The sequence below is a fragment of the Equus quagga genome, chromosome 14 (assembly GCF_021613505.1).
Source record: "Equus quagga isolate Etosha38 chromosome 14, UCLA_HA_Equagga_1.0, whole genome shotgun sequence".
Lineage (NCBI taxonomy): Eukaryota > Metazoa > Chordata > Mammalia > Perissodactyla > Equidae > Equus > Equus quagga.
In genome coordinates this window covers 73,341,865-73,359,592 of record NC_060280.1, presented here as the reverse complement: position 1 = coordinate 73,359,592, position 17,728 = coordinate 73,341,865, and the positions used below count along the sequence as shown (strand labels likewise).

The following is a 17,728-nucleotide window of genomic DNA, read 5'->3' as shown; positions in this document are numbered from 1 at the left end:
CGTGATCTCAGGATGAGGACTCAGTGCTGCGGATACACAACCCTTCCTCTCTATTTGCTTTTCCCTTTTTGGGTTTTGTTTTTCTTTTAGCTTCCTGTTAAAATTTCTTTTGAAAATATTCCAGCCCTGTTTGCCAGACTGAGGGAGAAACAAGGAGTTTCACTTAGGTCAAAGTGGCAGGAGGGGTCAGAGCCTGGGCTTGGGGGCAGCGACCATCCCCTCAGGGCCCAGGGCAGTTCCTGAGGCAGGGGAGAGCAAGAAGGAAACAAACCTCAGGTAACCAGTCAGTGGTGTGGGCTGTGGGTGTGGCAGAGATGGGGACTACCGCATTCACGTCCAAAATTTTTAAAAATTCTCTGCCAGCCAAAAGAATCATATCTGGGCCTCACCTGGCCCCTTTGTGAGCGGTCAGGGGTCTGAAAAGCCTTGTTTTTCCTTCTTGGCCGGGGTTTGCCCCATCAGCTCCTCCTTTCTTTGAGTTTTTAAAAATTATTATTGCGACGGGCATATTTCCTTACAGGAGAATGCATATGCCCCAGAAGAGGGCCCTAAGAGAGGACTTGGCTTGGTTTTCCGAAGGTGGGACAAGTTCCTTCTCACTGTTGGTTATTTGGAAAGTCCCTCTGGTTGTACCTGGGGGCACAGTGGGCTTCAGTTCCTTCAGGAGGCAGGACAGGTCGCTGTCTCCTAGCCCCTGGCCTCGCCTAGTGCTTTTGACAGGAGACATTCAAAAGGAAGTGGAAGCTACTCATGTGCATTGATACGCAGACCCCAGCAGCCCCCTTCCTCCTGACCTCTGCATGAAACCAGACACACAGGGCCCAGGGCTCGGTTCAGACTCTTTTTATTGCCTTTGTTCACAAATGGTAGAAAGAGATGGAAGGGGAAGAGCTGGCTCTCTGGCTTCTAAGCCAATCCCTCAGGGAGCCCCAGGCATCACTGCCAGGAGGGAAGAGATCCTCCCTGCTCCTCTTGGCTCACCCCCTCATTCACCAGGGGGAGAAGCTCCTGGCCCAGGGACAAGCCCTTCCTCCTGGCATTCCTGATATTCGAATCAAGGGTCATCGTGGTTCCTAGAGAGAGAGAGGCTGGTTTGCAAGGCTCTGGCCCAGGGCAAAGAGGCCCCAGGAGGGGCCGTGCCTCTCTTCACATCAGCCTCTCTCCCGACCCAGTTCTCCTATGGGAGCCCAGCTCCTCTATTCTGTGTCACCTTCTCTTCACCCTTTGTCCCTCGTTCTCCCTCGTGCTCCAGGACTCCTCCCTTCTCCCTCACTCACTGGGTCCTTTCCTTTTGACACTTCCCCCACAAGCCCTTCTCTACCTTCCTGTTTTGTCACCCCTTGGCCCACCCTGCCTAGCCCTCCACTCTCGTTTTTGTGAGACTCCTAGGCCCCACCTCTCGACGTTTCTGTCCTGGCCTTTGGCTCTGGCTCCGGCTCCGGCTCCGGCTCCGACTGCGTCCAGGGCCCCGCGAGCCCCGAGAGCTGCCAGAGCCTCTTGAAGAGTTGCTGCCAGCTGTGGAACAGGTGCTGGTGCCCTGGCCCCGCGACAGGAAGCTTGGTCGACTGTAAGGGAGCCAGGCCTCTTCTGCAGCACAAGAGAGAAGGGCAGCTGGGCCCAGGGGACAGAACACCTCTGCTCACCCACGATGCCACCCCAACCATAATCCCAGCACCGGAAGAAGAGTTGAGGGCAGGCAGAGGGCTCAAGCCATCCCAGGGGCTGAGGAGAGGCAGAGTGCCCAGCACATGGCCTTGACATTAAACGTGCTCAGAAACTTGTAGGGCACTCCCAAGCAGAGCCTTGGGAAAAGAGGGGCAGCACATCCAGCCCCCACTCTTCTCTCATCTGGGCTTCAGGCCTGGGAAAGGACACAATTTGGGAACTCCAGGGGATTCTGCTCAGAGAGCTAGAGAGACAAGTGTCTTTGATGTTTATCAAATGCATGAACCCAGCTGAAAGTGAGGGGTGAGCTGGGTTGAAAATTAGTCCATTGATGGCACCATCTGTACTACACTATTATTATTACTAGGTGGGCCCTAAAGCCCACCTTTTTACATAGCAGTGGGCCTCCATCCTGCCCTGGCCCTCCTTACCATCCAGGTGGGTGCCCCACTGGGTCCCCAGGGGCCCCGCCGGCACCATTCTTCTCTCCCCACTGCGCTCCCGTTCCAAGGAGGACATGCTGCCTGCTGCTCTCAGCCCTAAGGCCCAGCTTGCCTCCTCCTCTGGTGGCGGCAAGGGTGGTGGGGGCAAGTCTGGGGAGAGACCTGTATTCAGCAGAGTCTCCTGCTTCTCCTGATACCAATCTTTCTCCCACTCCCATTCCCCGGCACCAAGAGGCTGCGAACGAACAGCCGAGATGTGGGTTTACCTGCTCCTCCCTCCACCCGCAGAGCTCAACCTTGGTTTCCTGCCTGTTCCCCCTACTGTCACCCTCTCCCAGGCCCAAGGGCCCCCTCACCCCCAGGACTGTGCTCCCGCCTGTAGGGAAGAGCCTTGGGTTTCTTCCGGATTCGGGCACGGGGCCCTTGAAGTGGAGGAGTCATCTCCCCAGGCACCTGCCGGGTTCTCCCTGTAGCATTAGGAGACCAGGAGAGGAGCAAGTAAGACAGGGTCAGGAAGGGGACTTGGGGGTGGAGGGGAAACAAGCTTTTGGGGGTATGGGGAGATGGGGGCAAGTTGACGGTTCTACAGACTTACCTGGGGCACTGCTGGCTGCACTAGGGACAGGGCTCGGGCTGAGGTGATGGGAAGCCATGGGGCCAGCACCCGGGCCAGCACCCAGGCCAGCAGGCCTCCCTTCATGGCTACTCAGAGTGGGCTGGGATGCACTGAGAGGAGAACTTGGCCCAAGGGGCACCCTCCTGCAATGACATGAGGCCTCAGCATTTGTTTACTCAGCAAACACTAAGTACCTATTATGTGCCAGGCACTGTGCTGGCCACTCAGCCTAAAATTCAGATGAATAAGACATAGCCCATCCCCCACAAGGCTCCCAAGCTAGTGAAGCATGAGGAACGCCATGTCCTTCAAATGCCCCAGGAAGCTTGCAGAGTCACTCCAACGGAGAAACAGTCTGAAGGCAGTGAGGGACCTTGTCAGCCTCCACATTTCTCCCCAAGAAATGCAGTCACGAGACCTCTGTACCCCAGATTCATCCATCCATCCATCCAATCATCCACTGAATAGATATGTACCAAAGGCCTACAATGTGCAAGGTACTATATATCTCCCTACCTGGGCATCTGGTGGAGATGCGGAATATCAGTGGGGGGCTGGGGAGGGTCAGGAGGTGAGGGAGTAAGAGTAGCTGTGGACTGCTGTCCATAGGAAGGTGTTGGGGAGGGGGTTTCCCCTTGGGACGGAGGGACCAAGCACCCTCCACTGGAGCTGGGCTCTGCCAGGTGGCTCCTCTCAGGCATTGGTGGGCACCACTCTTCTGGCTCTGAGCTGGTGGCAAAGAGGCAGGAGGGTAGGGATGAATGAGTAGCTTCTACACCTCCCCTTGGCCTTCCTGTTGTCCCCTTCCCTTCCTCTCCCAGCATCTCTGCCCTCCGCTCTGCAGGAGGCCCTGGGCTGGTCTCATGCATACAGGGCATCTGCAGCAGGGCACATCCTTACCCGCCCTCCAGCTCCTCCTCAGGCCCCTCTAGGCAGTTCAGTTCACAGGAAGAGGGAGGTGGTGGCAGGGCTTCCGGCCAGTTGAGGGAGGGCATCTGCACAGCTTTTCCCAGAAGCTTCACTTTGCCTCCCCTGGCTCCTGAGGAGAGTAGGATGGAGGCACACCAAGATACAGGTAGGAAACAGGCAGTGATGAGACATGTCAGAAGAAGTGCTGGGCTAGGTCCCAGAGGGGAAGGGTAGAGGATACTCTCTGGGGATACTCTGCTCAGGGCTAAAATGGGGGTGTTAGGAACTGGAGTCATACCACTGTCCCCTTGGCTCCATTCTGGAGGAGCATACTGGCTCCAGGTGCCTGGATCCCCTGAGGGGTTTGGGGGGAACCCCCCATGGAAGGTCTGCAGCTCCTCTCCGGCTGGGTCAATGGTGCTATAGACAGGACCCTCAGCAGAGGCGGCAGTGCCCCGGGCCGTCTGAGCCAGGTAAAGGGAGATTCCTGCTTCTAAGGAGGAGAAAGAGGGAGGCCCAGGGAGGAGGCAGGGGGCAGAGACAGAAAAATAGAGGACAACAGGAGAATGGAGGGCAAAGGCAATCCCACTGATCAACTTCTTTCCCCACCCTAAACTTGGGTAAAGGTTAAGTGTGAGAGAGGCTCCCCCAACTCACATCCTCCCCAAGGACTGACCAACCTCAGGAAGTCTGGGACTCCTCAGCTCCCTTCAGTTTGTCCCAGCAGGGTGAGAGGAAAGGATGGTGGTGGGGGCCAAGTGTGCCCCTGAGGGAATGAGAACTCCTCACCATTGTAATATCTGTCATCTGGGTCAGGATTGCTGGGGCAGCAGCTTCCCCTGGGTTCCTGGGCTGAGGGGCTTCGAGATGGGTGGGGCCACGAGTCTGCCAGCCACGGGTAGGGAGCAGGGCCAAGGCCCATGGGTGGCCTGAATGACAGCAAATGAATGTTGGGGATGGAGCACCAAAAGAGGAGCTGTAGGACAGTAATGGTTGTGTTTGGTGGTGGGAAGTGGGAGACCATCAGCATGGGGAGGCAGTGAGGCCTGGAGAGGAAGGGAGCGGTCTCTCAGTGGAGGAGATTATCCTGGGAGATGAGTTAAGAGAATTACCTGGAACTGGCTCCCGAGAGGCCCTCTGAGTGTGGAAAGGACACTGGGGGAGACGAGGGGGAGACTGTGTGAGAGAAGAGCCCATACTTGGGGTCTGAACCCCAATGGGGCAGAGACGGCTTACCTGCAGGTGTGTAGGCAAAGGAGGCTTCCGAAAAGAGACCCGTCGGAGAAAGAAGAGGGGAAATGGGGAGAAGGGTCAGAAATATTCTTGTCCATTCCTTGGCCCTGATCCCAATTCCCCCTGGACCAATTTCATCGGAATTTCTAGGAATGGGACTCAGACATCAGTATTTTTCTAAAGTTCCCCAAGTGATTCCTATGTGCAGCCAAAACTGGGAACCACAGATTTAACAGACCTCAGACCTCTCCAGACACGCCTCTTACCAGGGAGCAGCAGAACTCAAGCCTCCTTTCAGCGGGCTCCGCCTTCCCACCCAGACACCGCCTCACAATTTATTGCCCGGATTGTGGCCACCGCTCCCCACCCCCCACACTCCTGCCAGGCCTCGCCCCCTCAGGAAGTTCGCTTACCCCTCCAGACTTGGCCCTGCTTTACTGAGACTGACTGCAAAGGCTACTCTTCCCTTGGCGTCTTAGGGGCAAATCCTACCTGCTTCCTCGGACTCAGGTCCCGCCCCCTCCGGGCCCCGCCCTCTCCCCCCGTGCTGACTGCTCCCAGGTCCACGATGCGTACCCCGCCCCTCTCCAAGGGGCTGAGCTACTGGTGCGACCCCTCCTTTCCGCCCCTGCCCCCACGCACGGAGCGTGGAACCCTCCCCCTCCCTCTCTGCATCCCGCCCACCTCCCTCCCTGGAGGGCGGGATCTCCAGGCCCTGCCCGGCCGAGGCCCTCCTCTCCGTCTGCCCATCGCCGGAACGCGTCCCCAGCCGGCGCCGACCCCGAGGCCCGGCTCTCACCCGTGTAGTGACTGAGCTCTTTGCGCTGCCTCCGGCGCCGGTAGAGGGCGGCGCAGAGCCCGAGGAGCAGCGCCCCGCAGGCGGCACCGCTGCCCGCGAGGAAGGCGGGCTCCCGCAGCAGCCTCGCCAGCCGCTCCGCCAGCCCCGGGCCCACCTCGAGCCCAGGCTCCACTTCCGGCGGGGACGCTGTGGGGGTCAGAGAGGTGAGGGGAGTAGGGGTCTGGAAACCCAAGAGCTAGGAAGGGGCCATTCGGGACCCCGTAAAAAGCACTGCTAACCCTGGACCACCCCCCCCCCCTTAAATTCCCGAGCTCGGCTCTCCCACCACCCCCCTCCGGACTCACGCAGCTGCACCAACACCGGGGCACTGGCTACGCCCACGCCAGCGCCGGTGGCCGCAGCGACCCGGGTCCGGTAGAGATGACCCGGCAGCAGTCCCCGGAGCACCGCGGAGCGTGCCCAGCCTGCCGCAGACCGATTGAGGTGGAAGCGGCTCTCATTCCCCAGGCACCAGATCTAGGGAGGCCAGGTTTAGAGAGCCAGAAATGGACTTCTGGCCTCACTGGAAACTTGAAGCTCTGAATGGTAGAGGGGGCTTAGCCAGGCATAATGCAGCCTGGAGAGAACACTCTGAAACCTCCCTCCTCTCTCCTAACCTCATCCCCAGCCCCAGAGCCAGGCCTAGGTTCCCACCTCCCTAGGCCCTCCCTCTTCCTCCTTTCCGTAGTCCTCCCACCCAGTCCCTTCTCAAACCCTGTACCTGGTATTCCTTGATGACCCCATTTTGCTGGGAGGGGAGCGGAGGTTCCCAGGACACAGTGATACTGCTATTGCCTTCACCTCCCAAGGCCACTGTCACTCCCTGGGGGGGACCACTGGGGGCTGAGCCAGGGTGGAGCATGGTGAGGACACAGTCACTGCAAGCTGCCCCTCATGCCCCAACCTTCCCTCCCAGTTCTAACATCTTAGGAAACCAAGACGCATCCCTCCTTTCCTCCTACCCCCTCACTCTCCCTCTGCAAACTGTCATCCGCATCCCTCCTTTCCTCCTACCCCCTCGCTCTCCCTCTGCAAACTGTCATCCGCATCCCTCCTTTCCTCCTACCCCCTCGCTCTCCCTCTGCAAACTGTCATCCTCCCCCACTCCTTCTTCCCTTTTGTCCATCCAGGAGCTCTGTGCCCTGCCCCCTTACCCTCCTCAGGAATGCTCCTCATCACAAAGGGGCTCTCAGCCCCCAGCCCCTCCTGGCCTTGGGCTTGCACCTTGATCTGAATTTGGGTCCCTGGGGGCAGTCCTCTTAGCACAGTACTTTGCTGGCTTGGGGACTGTAGGTCCAGCACTGTCCAGCTTCCCCCGTTAGGACCTGCCACCCTCCAAGACACCCGGAAACCTTGCACTAGCTGGACTGGGCCGTCTACCTGTAGGAGATGGGACAAAGCACACCGGAGGGAGAGGCTGGGGCCACACAAGTCCTCCAGGCCCAGCCCCTCCTCCACTCAACAGTCTTCCCCAGCCACTCACCTCCCACTCTCCTGTACCCATTCTTGGAGGCCCCTCCATCTCCCATCACGATCCCTGCTCTTAACCTCATTCCTATGCCACACTCACAGTCCAGGACACCTGCAGGGTCCGAGGCCCAAGGACTATGGGCTCCTGCATACGTACAGCCACTTCAGCCAGTCCTCGCTGGCCTCTCCATGGGTCCTCCACTGGCCTGGATGGGTTGCTGTCTATTGACCAAAGAGCCCATTCAGCAGGGGCCACCAGGGACAGGGAGTCGGGACTGAGAATGTGCTTGTGTCCTACCTCTGCCCTGCCCCACAGACTGTACTACTTAGTATTCCAGAGCACACCCAAGGGTCAGGAGGGGGCTGGTCAGGAGAATGGCTTTCAGAGGTGGGCCAGGGTGTCCGGCTAACATGAGTGTCTTTCTATATAACTGCATATGCACCTTTTAAAGCCTCAGGTCCTCATCTCTAACATGAAGATGACCCCTTCGAGGTCCTTCTAGCCCTGATAATCACATTATCTGTGGGTAAAGTTTCAGAAGTAAGGAGCTACCAAGATGACTGAATCAATCTCCCTCTCTCTCTCTTGTCTTCTTTTGTTCCCTCAATGAAAGGGAAGCATGATCTCCTATTCCACGCCAGGCCACCAGTACAGACCTGGCACAGCAGCAAAAAGCTGCCACAGTGCCATGGTTTTAGAAGAGGGGGTCTCTGTACTGTTACGTGTCAACCGATGAACTAGGGACTCTGACCTTACTCACCCTGGGTGCGGACAGGCTCAGAGACAGGGCTGGGCTCACTGAGGCCCCAGGCTCCCACAGCTCGCACTAGGAATAGGTAAATGGTATTGGGCTGCAGACCACTGACGGTGTGTGTCTCCAGCTGCACACCATCTGCCACTGTCTGCCATGTGTTGCCAGCAGCTTGGCTACAATGAGAATGAAGTAACAGAGTTGTGTAAGCCAGGGAACCCCCAACCTGTCTACTCCATTTTATCCATTCTTTATGGCCCCCTACTACCTCCTTACCCTGAGAGAGGGATTGGGGTGACCCCCTCCCCACAATAGCAAAGACCCTAAGAACTTAGGGTTCCCCCGCTTTTAACTTTCCAGGTTTGCAGTCAAAACTTTCTCCATACCTGAAAGCCTCTATCACGTAAGAGGTGACTTTGTCCCCAGCCTGTGGGTTGGACTTCCAGGTCAGGGTAATGCTATTCTTGGTGATCTCAGTGACCACTGGCTGAGAGGGAGGCCCTGGAGGGGTGCTGGGTTCTGTAGGGGGATCTGGTGATACTCCCCAATATTCTGCAGTGAGGAGATAATCTTTAAGTAGAAAGATGGGAAATGGATGGCCCCAGTATAACCTGCCTCCTTCTCAGAGGAGCTGTGGAGCTGTGACAGTGGTGATAGTGGAGAGCGGGAACTAACCCCTATTCCTGTCTGCCTCCCAAGGGCACCACTTCTGTCCTCCTCCTCCCCACCACCATGGCCATGGCATTTGGGAGATAAAATCGGTCCTAGGGGTTGGAAAGTTACTGACTACCTTTGAAGCAGGTTCAGAGAAAGGTGCCGGCAAAACAAGGGAACAAAGCAAAACCTCACCCCGCCTCCTCAGCCAGCCACTCCATGTGGCTTCCCCTGTGGAACTCTTGGCCACACAGCTGTAGAACCCTGTGTCCATCTCCTGCAGGAGAGGGTAGAGGACTGGCAAAGTGGGAGGGGAGCGAGGTAGGGCGAGGGGGTGGAGGTGGGTATACTGAAGGATGGGGAGGATGTTCTAGGCGGTCTGAGAGAGCACAGGGGTAGAAATGGAGTTAAAGTCCCAGTGGGTACTTACTAGAGTTGGGCATGTGGACTGCATGGCCATTCTCAGTTACTCAGGACCTAGGGGTGAGACTTACCTGCACGTTGGCGATGTACAAAGTACCATTGGCCATTAGGTTGAGCTGGAGGTCATCCCCCTGCAGCCACTGCCCATCCTTCTTCCATTGGACGCTAGGTTGTGGGTTCCCTGTCACTCTGCATGGCAGCCACACAGAGGAGCCAAGTGCCAGTGTCTGATTGGCTGGTCCCTGGATGATGATGGGAGGCAGTCCATCGAAGGAGGCTGAGAGAGGAAGAACTTGGGCACTTCAGGGGAGGATTCTGTGTCCAGACAACCAGCCCCTTGTCCTCATTCTCTGTCCTTCACATATCCCCCTGCCCACCAAGATCAGAGGGGTTTCCCTAACCATCTGTAGTCTCTGCCTGGGCCCAGCCATCTATTAGCGGCTTCTGCAGCTAATTTCCAAACTTCAAGAACATGTCTCAGGAACACGCCCCACCCATTGCAGACATGATTGTATAGAACCCAAGAAAAACAGATCTCTTGAAGCCATTATTTCCTTCCAGGCCATGGGTCCAGCCCTATCTCCTTGGGCACGTACCTCCTTTTACCTCCAACAGGGCCTTGGCCAGGATGCTGCCAGCCACACTGACAGCCTGGCACACATAGTAGCCAGCATCCCCACTCTGCACTTCAGTGATGTTGAGCTGGCCTCTGGGAGAGACTGAGAAGCGCCCTGTGGGCTGAAGCGACTGACTGGGGAAAAGCAGGACCTGGGGACAGAGGCAGGAACCAAGGTAGGGAATGAGAGGGCAGCTGGGCAGAGAGAGATCCCCATTCCCATCAACCCCGGAATCCAGAGAATCTCTTAGGTTCTAGTTCATACTCTGTCCCTAGCCGGTTATGTGACCTTGGGCAAACAAATAAAATCCTATTTACAAAAATGAGGGAATATTATGAGATGATTTTGGGGGGCACTTCCCAGGTCCATGACTTACTAGTTGGGAAACTCTGAGCAAGTTTTTAACCTTCCTGAGCCTCAATTTCCCCAAATTTGACTCTTAGAGGATAGTTGTGAAGACTAAACGAAATAATCATATGAAACTCTTTTAATACCTTGCATGATAAACATTAAATCCTTTCCCTTTCTTTCTGGCTTTCACATTTTTACATTAGATAGATACATGGAAGGTAGGGAAGCAGGCTTGGGTCTCAGGATAAACAGTACCGTGCTGAGCCCCTGACTGATACCTACTCCACCTTCTACTACTATCAGCATTTTTATTCATTTCAGAATTTAATTAAAATGCAGCAGTTGAAGAGAGGTGACTGTGAGCTCCCTCTGGTGGAAACCCCTTATAAGTTGAAGCCATGTTCTACTCTGAGCAGCTTTGGTCCGGTTTCCAGAGCCCTATGTTAAAGCGAGGCCCCAGGGGTCTGGAGGAGAAGGGATCTAATTGGATTTGCTACATTCTCAGGACAGCCTTGCCCCAGATAGAAAGATTCTCCAAAGAATTACTATGCTGGACTCTTCTCTACCACCTAAACGTATTATTATCATTTATTTAAAAAGGGTTCAATATGTTCCAAGCCTTTTATTTTCATTATCTTATTTAATCCTCCCAAATAACCTGCAAGGGCTTCTAGGAAGACCAGAGGTCAAACAGAACTGCAGAGAGAAGTTTGCAGAACATAGAGGAGGGAGGCTAAGACCCAGAGGAGAAGTTAGTGGGAAGGCCCTTGGAGCTGGCCACCTACTTGACTTCCCTCCTTCTGCCAGAAGATGGCAGGTGGGGGGTTTCCTTTGGTCTCACACTGGAAAGTCACGCTCTCTCCAGGAGCTGCCATCTGGTCCTGGGGCTGGGTCACCAGCTGGGGCGGGACTGGGAAGGGAAGGGGAGATAAAAGAACAGGGAGTCAGGGGTACTAAGAAGAGAGACTGAGGGAACAGGAGAGATAAGCCCAAGCTTGGCTTAAGTAGGAGCAGATATCCATCTCTTGCCCAAGCCTCTTTAGCTTTCTCCTTCTCTCGCTCCTTCTAGAGATCCTCCTTCAGATGACCCACTCACGTCTCCCACTCTGTCCTTTCTCCCTCATTCTCCACTTCGACCCATCCTTCATCTTCCCTCATTGCATCCCTGCTGCAGGCAGTCCCAGGTGGACCCTCACCGTGAACAGTGAGGGAGCCAGACGCTTCAGCACGGCCCACGCTGTTCTCCGCCACGCAGGTGTAAGTCCCCTCATCTTCAGCATTCACACGCCCAATCCAAAGGCTGTGGTCGCTCCGGATCTCATACCTGCTCCACTCCCCACCCCAAGGCTGGGTTGGCCACAGCTACAGACTCCCTCTCTCTTCCCCAGGACAGACCAGAATCAGGGTACATAAAGACAAGGTAGGCCTCAACAGGGACAGAAGCTGGTACCCATGGACCCATGAGTGGATGTGGGGACTGGGTAGGACAGGGGCCATAGGCTCTGGGGAACAGACTTCTCTGTGTCATCAAGTAAGAGGGGGTCTGCCTTCCAGTTTTCAAGGGCAAGGTATGCCCTTGAGCTGGTTGGGTTTCCTTAAAGGCAGGAGGAAGGGGCTTCTCACCTGCCTATGGGCAGTTCCCCATCCTCCTTGCGCCAGCGTAGGCGAGGCGGTGGATCCCCCTGCACCTCACATGGGAAATCCACAGGGGCATCAGCCAGGACCACCTGATTCATTGGTCTACGCAGGAATGAGGGACGTTCTATGGAGTGGGAGTGAGTGAATAGTCAGGGGGTCTGCACAGCCACTTACTCCCCAGGCTACACACTCCCATAACTCCAAAACTCCGTGTGCCTACCCAGTACCACAAGTTCAGCCACTCCACTCTCCCGTTCTCCTGCCATGTTGGAGGCCACACATACATACATCCCTGCATCACTCTTGAGTGTATGTGACATCATCAGCTTCCCTCCACGGATCTGCAGAGTAATAATGGTAACTTTGGTCCTTTATAGCTATCAAAGCATGTTTATTTATTTGATCCTCACAGCAAGCCAATGAAGAAGACCAGTGAAGTTGATCTGCTTATCAGATAAGGTATCCTTAAGTGATTTGCCCAAAGTGGGGCTCAGATCTATCTTTTCTCCCACAGCCCAGACTCCCTCCCACCAGTCGCTGGGGCATCATGCTTCCCACCTATCTTATACCAATTCCATCTTACTCATCCTTACTTCTCCCTCACTCAATAGCTGACTCTCAGCCTCCAGTTAGCTAATGCCCTGATCTCAAATCTCTGTCCTTATCACCTCCAAGATTATTTCCCTGCCCCTCCAAGAGCCTTAGGTTCAGGCCTTCCTCCTTTGACACTAGTGCCACACCCCTAGCCTATGGCCCTGCCCCTCATGATGGCCCTGGCCCCCAGTCACATCCCCAGCCATGGCACCGTTCCTAACCGTGATCCTTCCCTCTTCCTCCTTGATTCTTGCACTGTCCTTCTTCCAAGACACGGAGGGCTCTGGGTGGCCGCGGGGGGGCACACATTCCATTACTGCTGGCTCCCCAACTGCCACCACCAGGTTCCCAGGAGACTGCCGGAAATCATCGCGGAGGACTGAAGAAAGAGCGACAGACAGAATATAATCAGGGGAATAAACAGGGTATGGGGTGACATAACGCGGGTGAGGACATCAGTAAAGTGTTTTCGGGGAGGGATGAATCACGGCAGACCCGAACTCTCCCCCAGGTGCGAAAATACCAGGCCCACTTCCTCCTCTGGCGGGGACTTTGGAGACTAAAGGTCTTAGTCGCAAAGGAAGCTATTGAATGGGCTGAGACTGGGGCTGGCTCTGGACCGGATTATCCCGTGCCCTCCCGCCTCCTCCAGGCTCTGGAAGCAATCAGCTGCCGACGTGGAGACTCTCACCTGCCACTTCTAGCGAGGCGTTTCTGCTAGCCGCTGCCCCCAGGTAGTTTCGCGCCACGCAAGTGTAGACACCCTCGTCGGGCCGCGCGCGGCGCCCGTGCACGATGCGGGGGAAGAAGAGGGCGCCGCTGGGCAGCAGCAGACGGTGAGCGCGCGGGTCCTCCCGAGCAGTGGCCACGCGCGCCCCATTCTTGTACCACTCGATGTTGGGCCGGGGCCGGCCCTCAGCGCGGCAGGGCAGCGTGGCCGGCTCTCCTCGGGAGACCAGCAGATCTGGAGGCTGCTCCACGATACGGGGCATTGCGTCCTCCGGCTCGACTCGTGACCCTGAGAGTAGGGAGGTGGCGCGGAGCATTCAGACAGGGAAATTGGGAGAAAGATTGAGGCTCCAGAGAGAAAAAGAACCCCGCCTGCCCACCCCTGCCCACGCGCTCTCTCTAAAGAGTCCAATATCTCCGTTTGGGCAGACACCCCACGTTCTTAGGCTCAAAAGGAGGTGCCTACAGACGGGCAGATCAGTGGCGGAATCAGGACACAACTCCTAGGCCGGCTTTCTAGGCTGCCTGAAGACACCCGCCTCCTCTCCTGCCAAGTTTCCGTGGGGAGTGACTGGGCCACGGCCTGGCAAGTAGACCCGGTCTCTAGCCTTCTGGTTTTCTGTCCCCCACTGCACTGGTTCCCAGATCGTCCTGGCTCAGTGAACAACCATGAATGGGGCACCAGCACCAACACTTGGTTCTTCGCGCCTGCCTGGTCCCGAGTCGGGGAAATGGAGAACGTGGACCGGCCTGGGGTCGCTTAGGAAAGGGAAGACGTGAGTGACAGAGCTGGGACCTGGGACTAGAAGGGGCTCTTATCCTAGAGTCCATGAACGGGCACAGAGTGCTTCTTACGGACATCCAGGTGATCACACTTCCAGGGTTCTGTGAAGTCACAGGAATTGAACGAAATGATGGTGGAAAGGTGAGTAAACGCTCCTTTTCTGAGAGGTGCATAGTTTTCAACAGATTATTCTACACGTTGATGTAGCCAAGAAAGGCTACGTCCATTGGGAAAGAAATTTCTCTACTTCCCGTGTTCACTCTGCTCCGTTCACCCACATGTTCTGCTCCTGTCCCTCACTTGGCCTACAGACTTCTGCTTGCTTCGTCTTCTGCAATCAGTTTGGTTCCAGGATCCAGGAGCCGGTTATGCTCGGATACCCCCAGCTTCATCAAAAGTGGATTTGCAGCCCCTGGCGGCCAGTAGGCGCCGCTGCATCCTCGTGTAATCGGGGACTACCCCGCGCTTCGGCTCTTCTCCTCCCCCCCCCCCGCCCCGTCCCTCCCCCCCAGTTTCAAAATCCGCAGGGACCTCTTGCTTCTGGCCTCGGTGTGGGATTGGGCTTCATTTCTCGCCCCTACTCTTAGACGTTATGATAGAGAGAAAGCTGGACAGGTTGCCAGGTTGCTGGTGCTGTCCTGGGGAGAGTTGACGTAACCAGTTAGGGACAAGAAGATGGGTTTCCCTTCCACTTAGGGAAGGGAGTAATTTTCTCGATTTCCTCCCTTCCAGATGGAAATCTCCGCTTCTCATCCGACTCTTCTCCTCCATCCCATCCCAGTCCCAGTCCCAGTTTAGGCAGACCCCATGGCGAGTGACACTGGACTGGCTTATCATTCAGGGGTCGGCGTGGAGCCAGCTAGGGCTGGAATCTCAGACTTTGACACTTTCTAGCTGTAAGAACTTGTGCAAATTATGTAACTTCTCTCAGTCTCAGTTTCTTTCTCTGTAATGTGTGAGTAGTGATAGGGCTGTCATAAGACACCATGTATGCAAAGGACTTGGGGAAAGGCTAAATATATATGGCTATTCTACCACTACTTAGGGCTCTTCCTCCCCGACCCACCTTACCTTATCTTGGCTTCTACATTCTCCACCTGAAACAGATTCTACCAGGCCCCAATATTCCCTTTTCCCCCTTCACATGACCTTCAGATGTAATGGAAATAGACAGGTCTGTTATTGCCAAGCTGTATGTTGCTTTTGTGACCATTGGGATATTATTCATCCTCTCTGCATTTGTTTCCTCAGCGACAAAATGTGACCATCAACATTTCCCTACCTACCTCATTAAATTTTCTGGCTTAAATGAGACCATGTGTGGTGAAAACAGTCTGTAAGAGCACTAGGTGAGCAGAGGTGTGTCTGGGGCATCTGTGAGAAGGGCTCTGTGCCTAACCTTCTGGGCTTCTAGGAGGGTCAGGAGACTGGAGGATGCCAGCTCATTCCCCATCTTCTTCCTCCCCGCTCCCTCCGTACATACCACACCCTTCTGCTCGGGCCTTTCCCCCTAATTCCTGTAGACACAGCTGCGGGCCCCCTTTCCCTGGAATTTCTTTCCTGTCATTCCCAGTCTCAGGAGATGCTTCACAGCAGCTAATGAATAGCTAATAGCCATGCTAATGGGGCTCTGGGGCTCCTCCTCCAGCACCTGGAGTACTCCACACACGAAGACACACACATTGCCCAGGTCTCCTTTCTCTCCACCTTTGAGTCTCCAGCACCGTGCTTGCTACTACATTCGAGTAGGTGGAGGCCCAGTGATGCGGGCTGAGGAGCCCGAGGGAAACCACCGGCAAAGGCGTCCGGGAAAGCGGGAGTTCCCGACGCGGCCGGCAGGGGGCGCGATGGGGGCCTCTCCCGAGGCTCCTGGCGGTCAGCTCTCGCCGCCACCCCGCAGCGCTAGGCGAGAGCGCGCTGTCTCAGTCATTTATTAATCACCGTAATTAGCGGTAACGACCTCGCCGCCGGCGCTGCCCGCCCGCCGCAGCTCTGCCAGGGTGGGCCGGCTGTGAGTTCCACCTCTGAGGGGCAAACTTCTAAGTTTCCCTGAAACGGTCGGCGTCTCTGTCGTCCTCTGTGGCAAACACATCCAACGTTTTGGTTTCTTCATCTCGTCCTAAGTGAGTTCTTGGAAAACTTAGAATCCCGAAGGAAAACCTGCTACCTGGGTGGGTTACTTAGTTGGCCTGGCCTGGCCCAGGCCCGCCGGCTACCTCTGCCCTCCCTGCTGTGGGTCCCGGCCTCTCTTAGCTCCGTCACTTGCCCATCACCAACACGGTCCTCCTCACGTGGGGTGGCGGCGGGGGTCGGTTGGGGAGGTGGGGAGTAAAGCCCTCGACCTCCCGCCGATATCCCCACTCAGGTGCTCAAAGCCCCAAATCATCACTTGGTCTCCACTACTCGGGGAGGCCGTGGGAGGCGCCCCTCCGTCCTGGACCTTGGGGCAGAAGCGCTTTGGCCTCCCCCTCCACGCCGCCCTCCCATCTTACCCCCATCCCCGGATTCGACGTCCCCATGGGGCAAGGTCTTACCGTTGAGAGAAGAATCGCCGGGGGGCAGCAGGCTGTGGTTGAGCGCCGTCATGGAGGAGTTGAAACCGAAGAGTAGGTCGCTGGAGTTGGAGATGTCCCCGGCCAGGGAGTCCGCGAACAAGTTCATCTGCAGCAGCGTTTTGAGCAAGTAGCGCAGCATGGCGCGACCCGACTGGGACCGGGGCGGGGGGCTCGGGGCCCAGCCCCTGGGTCTGAGACCCGCGGGCCGGGAGCCGTAAGCCCCTCCACAGCCTCTGCGCGCTGCCCCAGCCACGGTGCCGCTCTCCCGCCGGCGCGCCAGGGTCCGGTGCGTGCCTCCGCGTGCCCTCCTCCTTCCCTCGTCCTTCTCTCCACGCCCCAGTGCTGGGGTCCCCCGGGACCCGGCGGGCGGAAAGCAGGTGCCACGTCGATCACGGCGTAATTAAGGGATTAATCCGCCTCCCTTCACCCTCCCACCCCTACCCCGACGGCCACTAGCAGGGCCAGAGACTAGAGTCGCGCAGCGCGTGAGTTGGAGTCCCCGCCCCGCGCCCCGAGTCCCGAGTCCCGAGTCCCGAGTCCCGCGTCGGGTTCTGCACAGTGCAGGAGAGTTTCCCTCCCTTCTCAAAGCACTCAAGATGAGGGACGAGGCTCTGTCGGACTCTGCCCTTGCCTGACTTTAGAACAGGACTCTCTCCTCTCTTGTCCCGGCCCTCAAGGAAACTGAGGCAAAGCGCAAGACCGCTCCTCTAGCTCTCAAAGCCCTGGCTCCCGTTCCTCCCACGTCCCGGGGCTTAGCGGCGTAAGTGCAGGAGGCTGCGCTGGTCTGGAGCGGGAGTTGGGGGTGGGTGGAGAATAATTTCCCTTTGCCCCGCAGTCGCCTAGAGGCCAGAGCGTGAGGCGGCGCGTCTTGATCCGGGAGTCCTGCTCCAGACGCCCTAATCTAGTAGTTCCTGCAGGAGACTCAGAACAGGGATAAAACTGGAGGGGAAAGCCCAGGGAAACCCAGGCATCTCGCACCTATTTGCATACTTCTCGCATCTATTTGCATACCTTTGCATTACTCTGCTCTGACGTGTTTCATTAAATTTTTTTACCTTTTTGAGGAGACTGAAGGGGGCCTAGGGAGTCCGGGACAAAGAGAAAGAGAGCGATATTGTTTCTGTAAAGGCAAATGCAAGAGAAGAGATGGAGTTGATGGAAAACTCGTGCAAATCTGCTCAAATCTGACAAAGGTCGTCCTTCTTGGGGGGGGGGGCAGGGTAGGGGGAGCATGACCCCCCCTCCCAGTCCCAGCATGCTTCTGACTTTTCTGGAGTTCTTTTTACCTGAAGATCTCCCAGTCCCCCACCCCTGCAGACACACACACACACACACACACGCACACACACACACACACACACACACACACTTTCCTAGGCTGGAGATGGTTGGTGTTGGGGTGTCAGCAAGAGAGGGACCCGGGTCTTCCTGTCTGGGGTAAGGCCCTGCTGATGGCT

At 56.5% G+C, this 17,728-nt stretch overlaps 1 protein-coding gene across 1 annotated transcript; it reads right to left on the bottom strand.

Moving 5' to 3' along the window:
* Window positions 1-828: 828 nt before the first annotated feature.
* Window positions 829-16,410, bottom strand: ROBO3 (roundabout guidance receptor 3). The gene is made up of 28 exons (XM_046684652.1): window positions 16,251-16,410; window positions 12,895-13,221; window positions 12,425-12,582; window positions 11,830-11,950; window positions 11,595-11,733; window positions 11,168-11,295; window positions 10,757-10,881; window positions 9,600-9,771; window positions 9,075-9,280; window positions 8,776-8,857; window positions 8,313-8,478; window positions 7,936-8,102; window positions 7,275-7,396; window positions 6,859-7,084; window positions 6,426-6,547; window positions 6,010-6,181; window positions 5,666-5,851; window positions 4,870-4,893; window positions 4,746-4,788; window positions 4,423-4,562; window positions 3,932-4,126; window positions 3,625-3,763; window positions 3,241-3,453; window positions 2,704-2,867; window positions 2,465-2,575; window positions 2,097-2,258; window positions 1,397-1,587; window positions 829-1,073 (listed from the first exon to the last, which is right to left on the bottom strand). Exons 1-28 carry the CDS (start codon window positions 16,408-16,410, stop codon window positions 1,062-1,064), a joined length of 4,173 nt encoding a protein of 1,390 aa, XP_046540608.1. The 3' UTR covers window positions 829-1,061.
* Window positions 16,411-17,728: the final 1,318 nt, after the last annotated feature.